The sequence below is a fragment of the Oncorhynchus gorbuscha genome, linkage group LG17 (assembly GCF_021184085.1).
Source record: "Oncorhynchus gorbuscha isolate QuinsamMale2020 ecotype Even-year linkage group LG17, OgorEven_v1.0, whole genome shotgun sequence".
Taxonomy (NCBI): domain Eukaryota; kingdom Metazoa; phylum Chordata; class Actinopteri; order Salmoniformes; family Salmonidae; genus Oncorhynchus; species Oncorhynchus gorbuscha.
In genome coordinates, this window is record NC_060189.1 from 42,721,796 (window position 1) to 42,733,835 (window position 12,040).

A 12,040-nucleotide genomic window follows, 5' to 3' on the forward strand; every position below is an offset into this window, starting at 1 on the left:
GGAGGGGGAAAGCACAACACAGGCAATGAATGGAATAAGAAGACACTGTTTTTGAACCAACCAGTGATGGATGGACCCTAAGAGGTGCCGGTAAATAAGAAAAGAAGTAACATCCTGGAGGGATAATGATAGGAGACAGGGGAACAGAACCCATGTTTATTTCCTTACACACACAAACACCACCAGTATTGTTGAAGATGGTACAGTGGAAGTGAACAGTGAGAGTTTCATACAGTCTCTATCAGCATTTCAATCCAATAACTCTACATGTGTTTATTCATGTCTCCACCCACCTGGTACATCCTTATTTGCTCCTGCAGATGAGGGGAGGAGTTCCAGATGATGTTGGCCCTCACCAGGCCCTTGGCTTTCTCCGACCACCTCACTATGAAGTCCAGCATCTCACTGTACTCCTCTAGATGGGCATCGGCCTGGAACAGGTGAGATAACAGAGAGGAATTGAGCAACCAGGGAACAACAGCAGGGAAATGCATACTTTAATGACACTGACAATGTATGGGTAATGTACGTTATGGTATAAATAGCACCTTTTACAATTAAAAGTCAAATGGCCCCATATAAACATTTTGGGCTGGGCAACACAGTGCATTAATGCCACCTCTTCAATGTAACAACAACATTGTTAAAACAACAACAGTGTAACAACAAGACTTCTCATGTATATTGTGTTTCCCCTCCTCAAAACATTTATACAATTGGTTCCTAACCTTTTTGAGCCAGATGGTTCTACACTCGGCCAGTCGGGCGGTGTGGTGGTGGATGTCTCCTAACTTGACTATGGCATCGCTCAACTGTTTGGCCAAGACGGGGTTCCGTCTGCCGAACTCCTGGACCGCAGCATCCAGCTCTGAGAGAGTCCGACGGCAGCTCTCCAGGTCGTCACAAAGACACTGAGGGGAGGAGAGAAACTCGGGGTTAAACGGACTGACCAAGATAGCAGCTCTGGGTGCTCATTCACTTTTGTATGTATTTCAGTTTACTTCCTGAATTGATTGAATTGACAAGAAATTGACCCCAAACCCTTATTCAGAGGCATATGCATGAGCATCTTCAGCTCCCGCTCACCTTGGTCTCGTCTTTAGCGTGTTCGACATCACTGGCTTTGTCTTTGAGTCTGGTGGAGATGGCTTTCATCTTCTCCGACACGTCATGGATCCTGGAACTGAAGTCCTCCTTGATGTCTCTCGTCTTCTGAATCTCTCTCTCTTTGGATAGAACCTTAGGAAATTCAGAAGAAAAACGTACACACTTAACCCTGTAATAACTTCTCTATTTCTTAACATTTACATTAGTAAAAGATACAGTAGTTGATGTAGTAGACCGGACACATGATTAAGCCTAATCTATTTTAATCGAGATTCTCCATTGAACAGGCTTTTTAGTTCATGGCTAGGCTTAATCTGTGTCCAGGAAACTGGCCCAGTGAGAAATAGCAAGCGCTAGATAGTCCGGTACCTGGTCCTCGATGGCCCCCAGTGCAAGCGACACCTCAGCCAGCTGCATGGAGATCTCTGAGGGCAGGATGGTGTACAGGTCCAGATACTTGCTCTGCTGCTGCTCAGCTATCTTATCCAAATGCTGACGGTACCCGATCACATCACTGTGCACCACCTGTACAATACATAGTAGAAACATGGTCATGTACATGTACCGAGACTCAAAAACAAGCCACTCGCATAACAATTCTTTAATTTACGCCATAGCTAGCCTTGATCCCAGCCTGAGACTACGCCTTAGCACACAGTAGTACTTGATTCAACAATTGAGTAAATGCATAAAGGAATTTTGCATTTGCAAAAATGGCAAAAAAAGGATGTGATCATGTGTTAGATTGTGTTTACTCAATCTCTAGTTCCATAGGGTTCGTCAGCGGCTTACCTCCAGCTCCTGTAGCAGAGCATCGATATCCGGGGTAGGGTTGAGAAGCAGCTCCCTGGTCTCCTGGATCCAGGCTTTGACCACACTCAGGTTATTTTCCACCTCCTCTCTATCCCTCAGCTCCATCCCAGCCTGGCTACGCTTGGTACGCGCCTGCTGCAGCAGACTGGTGGAGAGACATAAAACCACTCAGCTCCATTATTCTGTTCCTAAGATATTTGAACTGTTTTTGAACTGGAACGTTGGGAAATACAGAAGACACATTTTCACTTGTAACTAAATGGACAATTATCTCTCTTATTCTGTTCAATGCAAACAACAACTGATCTAATTCCTGAGTTGCCAATCCATCTGTTATGCAAATGCTAAACATAGGCTCGATGGCCAGACTCATGGAGCTCCACAGCGGGCTGTGGGAAGAGACCACGCAAAACCTAACAATCTCGATCCGCACCTTTCCATGCGGTCTTGTACAGCTCTGATCTCCTTGAGACTGGGCAGTTCGTCCTGTCCGGAGGTGGGGGATGGTGAGGGGACCTCCACGTCATGGAGCAGGCTGAGGGCGTACTGACGCAGCAGGGTGAGGGAGGACAGCTCCCTCTCCATGTCCTGGATCAGCAGCTCATGCTGGTCCAACACAGATTGCAAGGTGGCCTTGGAGGCCTTCTCCACAGCACAGTCTATCACACGGCTCTGAAGCTCGTCCACCATGTTCCTCAGCTTCACCATCTGAAAGGAACACAGGCGGGGGAAATCTAGACATTGTCCTGAACCTGTAATGACTTGATAAAGCATCGTTGTTAGCTTCTACTATGGAGTAGTGTACACTCTTTAGAGAACCTTCACGGCAGACAGCAACAAAGGGTATAAGGGGAACAAATAAATAATCCAGCAAGTGCTGATAGTATACTGTTTAGTTCCCTTTCAGTCAGTATACTGCACAACGGACAGCTATGAGGATTGCACTCTTGTCCCCCTAACTGTGTTGTACCTCGTACCTCCTTAGGGAACAGGAGTTATATTCATGGACTTAGGTTGATATTATGGTCTTCTCCACTGTCTATTCGCGAACACACTGTACTCACACTCGCAGTCCCATGTTTCTGTGTAGCCTACTATACCTTCTCCCTGAATGTCCTCCACTCCTGGGCCGTGTCCTCTAGGACCCTCTCCTGCCCTCGTGCTACGCTGCGTAACCGGGTCCAGCGCTGCCACACCGTGGTCATGGAGCGGCTGATGGTGGCCTTGCTGGCGTCACTACCCACCAGCTCCAGCTGGGATGCCTGCTCCTCCAGCCCGGTCAGCTTCTCCTGGAACCCATTCACCATCGACACCAGGGACTGGCAGGGAGGGAGGAGAGGAGGAAATATACACACCAGAGAAGAGTCGCGGTCCGTTCGCATATTATGGGTGTTCATAAATAAAGTCTAATCATTAGTTCTTTTTGCTTTGATTACTAAAGATGACTGTACAATGACACCATCATGTGGTCCTTCTGTAGCTCAGTTGGTAGAGCATGGTGCTTGTAACGCCAGGGTAGTGGGTTCGATCCCCGGGACCACCCATACGTAGAATGTATGCACACATGACTGTAAGTCGCTTTGGATAAAAGTGTCTGCTAAATGGCATATATTATTATTATTATATATTATGTGGCTAATTATGCGGCCATTAGCAAAATGTTTCAAGTAATGTAAAAGTCAAAACAGAAGAAAATCTTTATTTTCCCAAGGTCCTCTTTTACCCTATGACTCCTGAGCTTCTCCTCTGCCTCCAGAAAGGTGGCAGCCTTGGCGGTGGAGAACTCAGTCAGCTTCTTCTCTGCCTCGTTCATCAGTTCAATCACTGTCTGCCTCGTCTCCTGGTAGGACTTCCACTGGGCAACACAGCTAGGGACAACACAGGACAGTCAATTTAATTCAATTCCATTCCAACTTTATTGTACCAGTAAGGAAATGCATGGTGCAGCCAAGTATTTACAGAATCATTAAGGCCAAGGAGATGTGGTATATGGGCAATATACCACGGCTAGACCACAGCTAGGGGCTGTTCTTATGCATGACACAATAAAGCCATTGGCTGTGCTATATTGTCCATATACCACAAACCCCTGAGGTACCTTATTGCTATTATAAAACTGGTTAGAATATAATAGCGATAACAGTAAAAAGTTACTTTTTGTCATACCCGTAATACATGGTCTGATATACCACGGCTTTCAGCCAACAAGCATTCAGGGCTCAAACCATCCAGTTTATAAAACACAATATGCACTTCATTGTGTTGGAGGGAAGCATGTGTTGAAGGGGATTTAATGTCTTAGTTTCAATTGAGTAACAACGTCACGATGACGGCGATCACTTTAAGACAATCCAATCAGTTCTGTCTGTGTTATATTAACACTAAATTGCCCATCTCTGCACCAAGGTCTCTCTCTCTCTGTATTCAACACTTGTAAAACCATATTGTCCATGCACAAATGGTTTTAAGTCGCTTTGGATGAAAGTGTCCACGAAATGGCATATATTATATGTCCATATTTTGGTTACAATTGAACCTTTTCCTTTACTTCCTGTACCTGATCAGGACGTCCTGGTGACACTGCAGCTGATCTCGGACCTCCACTCCTCTCTGCTGAGCAGACTCCACACTCAGCCTAAGCTGCTCCTTGGCTGAATGGTTAACCAGGTTCTCCAGCTGGGGGGGCAGAGCCTCCAACTCCTGCAGGTGGCCCAAGAACTCCTACCACGAGGCACATGGAGAGAACATGGTAAAGGGAGAAAAAAAAGAAGATTTTTTTTGTTGTTGAAAAAAGGCACACCAAAAAAAATCACTCTTGAATATAAGTTGCAATTGAAGCTTTGTTTCAGTTTGCTTTACCTCTTAGCAACATGTCCTAATAGACCACACTTGATTTAGTCCTGACAAAGGCCCAGTTCGTCGAAAACATCCTATTAAACTAAACACTTTGGGAGCGTTATACCATTGCGCGGATTCATTTTTTGCTCTACATTATCCACCCGGACAAGTTATTGGAGCACCCACCTGCTCCGAGGCCATGATGTCCTCCTGCTGGCGTAGACATTCCTCATAGTTCTCTACGTCCACCCCCAAGCTGGCTAGTTGTAGGAAGGCCACTGCATCCTCCAGCCACTCACACGCTGACTGCATCCGGAAGTGGTACTTCTGACACAACGCTAAGGCCTGCTCCAGGGTGATCTGGAGAACAGACAGGGAAGGGAAATGGTGAGTATGTGAAGCTAACAATACTAATAGATGTCAACAAACAGGCTATGTTATTGTCACTATTACTCCCTCACAGCGTACAAAAATTCCAGAAACGTTCGCAAAGTTCCCAGATGAAATCCTTCAACTGAGATTTTATAAAAACCTAGGAGATTTGGGAAAGTTTCCAGACTTTTGCAACCCCACTCCCTTATATTATAATACATCGAGACAATAAGATATCACTTCACCTGTTTGGAGCTCAGAGCCTGTTGTACATCAGCCTGTAGTTTGGCCATCTCCTCCAGGCTCAAGTCAACATGGGCTGGGACCAGCTCATTGGCGCTGGTGTACTTCTGTTTCTCCCTGCTGCTCAGAGCAGCCACGATCCTCAGCCTGGACTGGACCTCTTCCTGCATAATCTGCTGCTTCCTGATCTCCTCCTGGACCTTCTCTACCCTCACGTCCACCACCACAGCACAGTCCAGCTCATCCCTGATTTGCTGCAGCCAGTCCAGGGTCCGCTTCACCTCCGTCTCAAAGTCTTTACTCTGGACAAACCTATTCTCACACTCCACTATCAGCTCCCCTACAGCAGACTGCAAGGACTGCAGCTCCTCCTGCCACAAGACCACCTGTTCTCTGGAGGACTCGTGGGCAGCCTGGTCCAGCTGAGGAGCCAGGTTGTCCATCTGCTCCATGAGTCTAGAAAGATGAGAGCTGGCGCCCTGGAGACTCCCGGCCAGGGCGTGGTAGTTCTTCAGCCTCTCCTCCGCCGACTGAGTCTCTGCGTTGACCTTGACCAGCTGTTCTTTGGTAGCCTTCAGCTCCGAGTCTACCTGCATGGCCATGGCCTTGTGGTCCTCGAAGGACTCCAGCGTGTCGTCGAGGTGCTCCACCCGCTGTTCGATGAGCCTCTTGAGCCCATTGTAGAGGCTCACCAGCTGGGTCATCTCTTCAGGCCGCCAGGGTTGACCAGTGCTTCGGAATCCTTCTTTCTTCTGGTTTAGTTCACTGACAGCCAGACCAAGGTTGCTCAGATCAACCTGAAGAGCTTTGTAATCGTTCTGTAAACTGACAACCTCCTCTGTCTGTAGACCAACAGGCTGAGTCCCCAAGTTATGGAACTGCTCCTCAAGCTCCTTCAATGCATTATGTGTTACATCTATGAAGGAGGCATACTCCTTTCTGGATAGAATGGCCTGTTCAATCTTTTCCTGTTTCTCTTTGGCCAGAGCCAGTATGCTATTGTATTGCTGTGGGAGAGCATTGAGTTTCTCGTCCAAGTAACAGTGGTCCACTTCATTCAGAGTGGGAAGGATCTCCTGACCAGCTCTCTGGACGATCAGTAGGAGGTTTTCATATTCCATCGCCTGCTCTACTATCTGCTGGTACTTCAACAGCTGCACGTTCAGCTCCAAGTCGCCATTCATGAGGTTGATCTCAGGGAAGGTCACTATGTCTGCCTGTTTCAACCACTGACATGTCTTCTCCAGGTCTGCCTTGAAGTACTTTCTGGAGACAAGCACCTTTTCCAGCTCCTGCAGCCTCTGGCCACACTTCTGCAGGGCCTTCTCAAAGATGTTCTGCAGCTCCTGCAGCTTGGTGAGCATCTCAACCTTCTCGTCCTCGGTGGCGTCCCTCATCAGGTCTCTGCCTTGGGACCACAGGGAGGTCAGCTCGCTCTGGTAGGCCTTTAGGCTGCTCTGGATGTTCCTGCAGGTTCGCACCTGCTTGGCCAGGTCGTCAGGTAGCAGGGCGATGTACTCCTCTGCCTGGGCCTTCTTCTCATTCTGCTGAACCCAGGTGATGGACTGGTTGACAGCCTGCAGGAACTGTGTTCTCTCTGTGAAGGCCTTGCTGAGGTGCTTCCTCCTCTGGGCCACCTTTATTTTATTTACACAATATAGACATGTAAAAAGGATAATAGCATGAAAACAGTCTAAGCATAAGTTAAACAGGCATGTGCAAGTGTCAGAAACCCAAATAGTCTTTTATTTTATTTTGAAACACACAAAAAAACACCCACCTTCACACTGAGTGACTCCACCTCAGCCTGGGTGTCTGAGATGAGCTGCTGCAGGCGCTGGCGCTCGTTGAGCCCCAGGTGAGCCAGGACGCGGTCAGCGTCGGTCATGGCCTGGGCCAGAAGCAGCTGCTTAGCCTCCAGTTCACTGCAGATGCTGAGGTGGTCAAACAGGAAGCTTTGGGACAACTCTGGAGGAGGACTCATCTTCATGGCTTCAGACAGGGCAGGCTGCTGCTCCTCGGCCCACTCCCTGGCCTCCCTCAGACGGGCCTCCACCTGATTAGAATAAAATAGATACTTAATTGCCCATAGGTTAGACCAGAAATGTGTCTTCTGCCTTTCCCAACACTCCCCTCCCCCCCACACACACACACCTGGGCCATGTCCTCCAAGGTCAGCACCGAGTCCTGGATCTTCCTGTCGATGAGGCTCTGTAGCTGGGCCCAACGCTGCTCGAAGTGGCTGATTTGCTCTTTGACCAGCTCTTTATCGTCAAGATTCAGGTGGTAGATGACTTTCTGCCTCTGGTCCTTCAGGTCCTCCAGAGTTCCCTTCTGGTCTCTGAGAGCCACGGAAAGTTTTTTCAACGCCTCCAAGTGCTCAGATGAACTTTCAGCATCAGTCCTTGGAGAGAAAAATAATATATTCAATGACTAGATTTCACAATAACAATTGTTCAAAGCTAACCCACATTCTGGTGATGAAGAAGTATTTGAGACCCATTGTCATGGTTTTTAGAACGTTGGTACAGCTCCCGAACTCTTAAGCCATGTTCGTTCCAGCCAGTTCGTTCCAGTCACAGGCAGCAGAGTCCTAACGTAGTCTTCACTAGCCAGCTAGCTAACGTCCACTGATTAGCTGCACTGGGAAAACTATTACACTCAACTGAACGACTTGATTAGTGTAGTGTTAGCTAGCTCAATCATAGCTGTCTTTGCTGTCTTCGTATCTTGTCGTTCCAAGATAATTGCGTTGTTTAGGTTTAGAGTGTGTAGTCTTAGAGTGATTATCTTAATTTACCGAGGTTAGCTAGCCAGCTATTTGTCGTCCTTAACGTAGGAGACTCTGCTAGCTAGCCAACGCTAGCCAACGTCTTCTGAATAGAACTCAACAACCCGGTCGCATTCACAGGTAGTATCACATTTTCATTTCATTTCATTACAGTACAACGGTTTGATTTGTTTGATCGTAGCTAGCTACATAGCCGTCTTTGTATCAAAGATAATTGTGTAGTCTAGAGCGATTTTCTAGGTTAGCCAGCCAGCTATTGTCGTTCTTTTAACGCAACGTAACGTAATCAACACTGCTAGCTAGCCAGCTAGCCCCCGAACAGCAGCACTGTAGAAACTATTACACTCAACGGAACGACTTGATTAGTGTAGTGTCAACAACGCACCCACTGCCAGCTAGCCTACTTCAGCAGTACTGTATCATTTTAATCATTTTAGTCAATAAGATTCTTGCTACGTAGCTTAACTTTCTGAACATTCGAGACGTGTAGTCCACTTGTCATTCCAATCTCCTTTGCATTAGCGTAGCCTCTTCTGTAGCCTGTCAACTATGTGTCTGTTTATCCCTGTTCTCTCCTCTCTGCACAGACCATACAAACGCTCCACACCGCGTGGCCGCGGCCACCCTAATCTGGTGGTCCCAGCGCGCACGACCCATGTGGAGTTCCAGGTCTCCGGTAGCCTCTGGAACTGCCGATCTGCGGTCAACAAGGCAGAGTTCATCTCAGCCTATGCCTCCCTCCAGTCCCTCGACTTCTTGGCACTGACGGAAACATGGATCACCACAGACAACACTGCTACTCCTACTGCTCTCTCTTCGTCCGCCCACGGTTTCTCGCACATCCCGAGAGCTTCTGGTCAGCGGGGTGGTGGCACCGGGATCCTCATCTCTCCCAAGTGGTCATTCTCTCTTTCTCCCCTTACCCATCTGTCTATCGCCTCCTTTGAATTCCATGCTGTCACAGTTACCAGCCCTTTCAAGCTTAACATCCTTATCATTTATCGCCCTCCAGGTTCCCTCGGAGAGTTCATCAATGAGCTTGATGCCTTGATAAGCTCCTTTCCTGAGGACGGCTCACCTCTCACAGTTCTGGGCGACTTTAACCTCCCCACGTCTACCTTTGACTCATTCCTCTCTGCCTCCTTCTTTCCACTCCTCTCCTCTTTTGACCTCACCCTCTCACCTTCCCCCCCTACTCACAAGGCAGGCAATACGCTCGACCTCATCTTTACTAGATGCTGTTCTTCCACTAACCTCATTGCAACTCCCCTCCAAGTCTCCGACCACTACCTTGTATCCTTTTCCGTCTCGCTCTCATCCAACACCTCCCACACTGCCCCTACTCGGATGGTATCGCGCCGTCCCAACCTTCGCTCTCTCTCCCCCGCTACTCTCTCCTCTTCCATCCTCTTCCCTCCGCTCATCTCTTCCCTCCTTCTGTAGCTCAAACCTTCTCCAACCTATCTCCTGATTCTGCCTCCTCAACCCTCCTCTCCCCTCCCTCTCCCTCTCTGCATCCTTTGACTCTCTATGTCCCCTATCCTCCAGGCCGGCTCGGTCCTCCCCTCCTGCTCCGTGGCTCGATGACTCATTGCGAGCTCACAGAACAGGCCTCCGGGCAGCCGAGCGGAAATGGAGGAAAACTCGCCTCCCTGCGGACCTGGCATCCTTTCACTCCCTCCTCTCTACATTTTCCTCCTCTGTCTCTGCTGCTAAAGCCACTTTCTACCACGCTAAATTCCAAGCATCTGCCTCTAACCCTAGGAAGCTCTTTGCCACCTTCTCCTCCCTCCTGAATCCTCCTCCCCCTCCCCCTCCTCCCTCTCTGCAGACGACTTCGTCAACCATTTTGAAAAGAAGGTCGACGACATCCGATCCTCGTTTGCTAAGTCAAACGACACCGCTGGTTCTGCTCACACTGCCCTACCCTGTGCTCTGACCTCTTTCTCCCCTCTCTCTCCAGATGAAATCTCGCGTCTTGTGACGGCCGGCCGCCCAACAACCTGCCCGCTTGACCCTATCCCCTCCCCTCTTCTCCAGACCATTTCCGGAGACCTTCTCCCTTACCTCACCTCGCTCATCAACTCATCACTGACCGCTGGCTACGTCCCTTCCGTCTTCAAGAGAGCGAGAGTTGCACCCCTTCTGAAAAAACCTACACTCGATCCCTCCGATGTCAACAATTACAGACCAGTATCCCTTCTTTCTTTTCTCTCCAAAACTCTTGAACGTGCCGTCCTTGGCCAGCTCTCCCGCTATCTCTCTCTGAATGACCTTCTTGATCCAAATCAGTCAGGTTTCAAGACTAGTCATTCAACTGAGACTGCTCTCCTCTGTATCACGGAGGCGCTCCGCACTGCTAAAGCTAACTCTCTCTCTCTCTGCTCTCATCCTCCTAGATCTATCGGCTGCCTTCGATACTGTGAACCATCAGATCCTCCTCTCCACCCTCTCCGAGTTGGGCATCTCCGGCGCGGCCCACGCTTGGATTGCGTCCTACCTGACAGGTCGCTCCTACCAGGTGGCGTGGCGAGAATCTGTCTCCTCACCACGCGCTCTCACCACTGGTGTCCCCAGGGCTCTGTGCTAGGCCCTCTCCTATTCTCGCTATACACCAAGTCACTTGGCTCTGTCATAACCTCACATGGTCTCTCCTATCATTGCTATGCAGACGACACACAACTAATCTTCTCCTTTCCCCCTTCTGATGACCAGGTGGCGAATCGCATCTCTGCATGTCTGGCAGACATATCAGTGTGGATGACGGATCACCACCTCAAGCTGAACCTCGGCAAGACGGAGCTGCTCTTCCTCCCGGGGAAGAACTGCCCGTTCCATGATCTCGCCATCACGGTTGACAACTCCATTGTGTCCTCCTCCCAGAGCGCTAAGAACCTTGGTGTGATCCTGGACAACACCCTGTCGTTCTCAACCAACATCAAGGCGGTGGCCCGTTCCTGTAGGTTCATGCTCTACAACATCCGCAGAGTACGACCCTGCCTCACACAGGAAGCGGCGCAGGTCCTAATCCAGGCACTTGTCATCTCCCGTCTGGATTACTGCAACTCGCTGTTGGCTGGGCTCCCTGCCTGTGCCATTAAACCCCTTCAACTCATCCAGAACGCCGCAGCCCGTCTGGTGTTCAACCTTCCCAAGTTCTCTCACGTCACCCCGCTCCTCCGTTCTCTCCACTGGCTTCCAGTTGAAGCTCGCATCCGCTACAAGACCATGGTGCTTGCCTACGGAGCTGTGAGGGGAACGGCACCTCAGTACCTCCAGGCTCTGATCAGGCCCTACACCCAAACAAGGGCACTGCGTTCATCCACCTCTGGCCTGCTCGCCTCCCTACCACTGAGGAAGTACAGCTCCCGCTCAGCCCAGTCAAAGCTGTTCGCTGCTCTGGCCCCCCCAATGGTGGAACAAACTCCCTCACGACGCCAGGACAGCGGAGTCAATCACCACCTTCCGGAGACACCTGAAACCCCACCTCTTTAAGGAATACCTAGGATAGGATAAGTATTCCCCCCCCGCCCCTTTAAGATTTAGATGCACTATTGTAAAGTGACTGTTCCACTGGATGTCATAAGGTGAATGCACCAATTTGTAAGTCGCTCTGGATAAGAGTGTCTGCTAAATGACTTAAATGTAAATGTAAAAATGTTACCACTGTCATGGCAACTATGATTATTCAGCTATACCACATAGAGTCAGTCTTCTACGTGCTCTGGAGACTGATCCCACATCAATATACTTTTGCTATGAAAGGGCCCGCTCACTCACTAGCAACCCACATAGCAACAAGACTGGCTGGGATTTGGCCATAGAGAACCAAATCAATTTTAAGTTGTTGCTTTTTTGTGATTGTTATCAATACAT

At 49.2% G+C, this 12,040-nt stretch overlaps 1 protein-coding gene across 1 annotated transcript in view; it reads right to left on the reverse strand.

The window, feature by feature from the left end:
* The window catches only part of syne1b (spectrin repeat containing, nuclear envelope 1b), a 118,924-nt gene that overhangs the window by 55,941 nt on the left and 50,943 nt on the right, over positions 1–12,040 (reverse strand). The window contains 13 exon segments of the mRNA XM_046308716.1: positions 294–431; positions 729–911; positions 1,087–1,239; positions 1,477–1,632; positions 1,900–2,065; positions 2,354–2,628; positions 3,021–3,239; positions 3,644–3,788; positions 4,478–4,641; positions 4,945–5,118; positions 5,376–7,010; positions 7,154–7,429; positions 7,528–7,777. Coding sequence (XP_046164672.1) covers positions 294–431; positions 729–911; positions 1,087–1,239; positions 1,477–1,632; positions 1,900–2,065; positions 2,354–2,628; positions 3,021–3,239; positions 3,644–3,788; positions 4,478–4,641; positions 4,945–5,118; positions 5,376–7,010; positions 7,154–7,429; positions 7,528–7,777 — 3,934 coding nt within the window.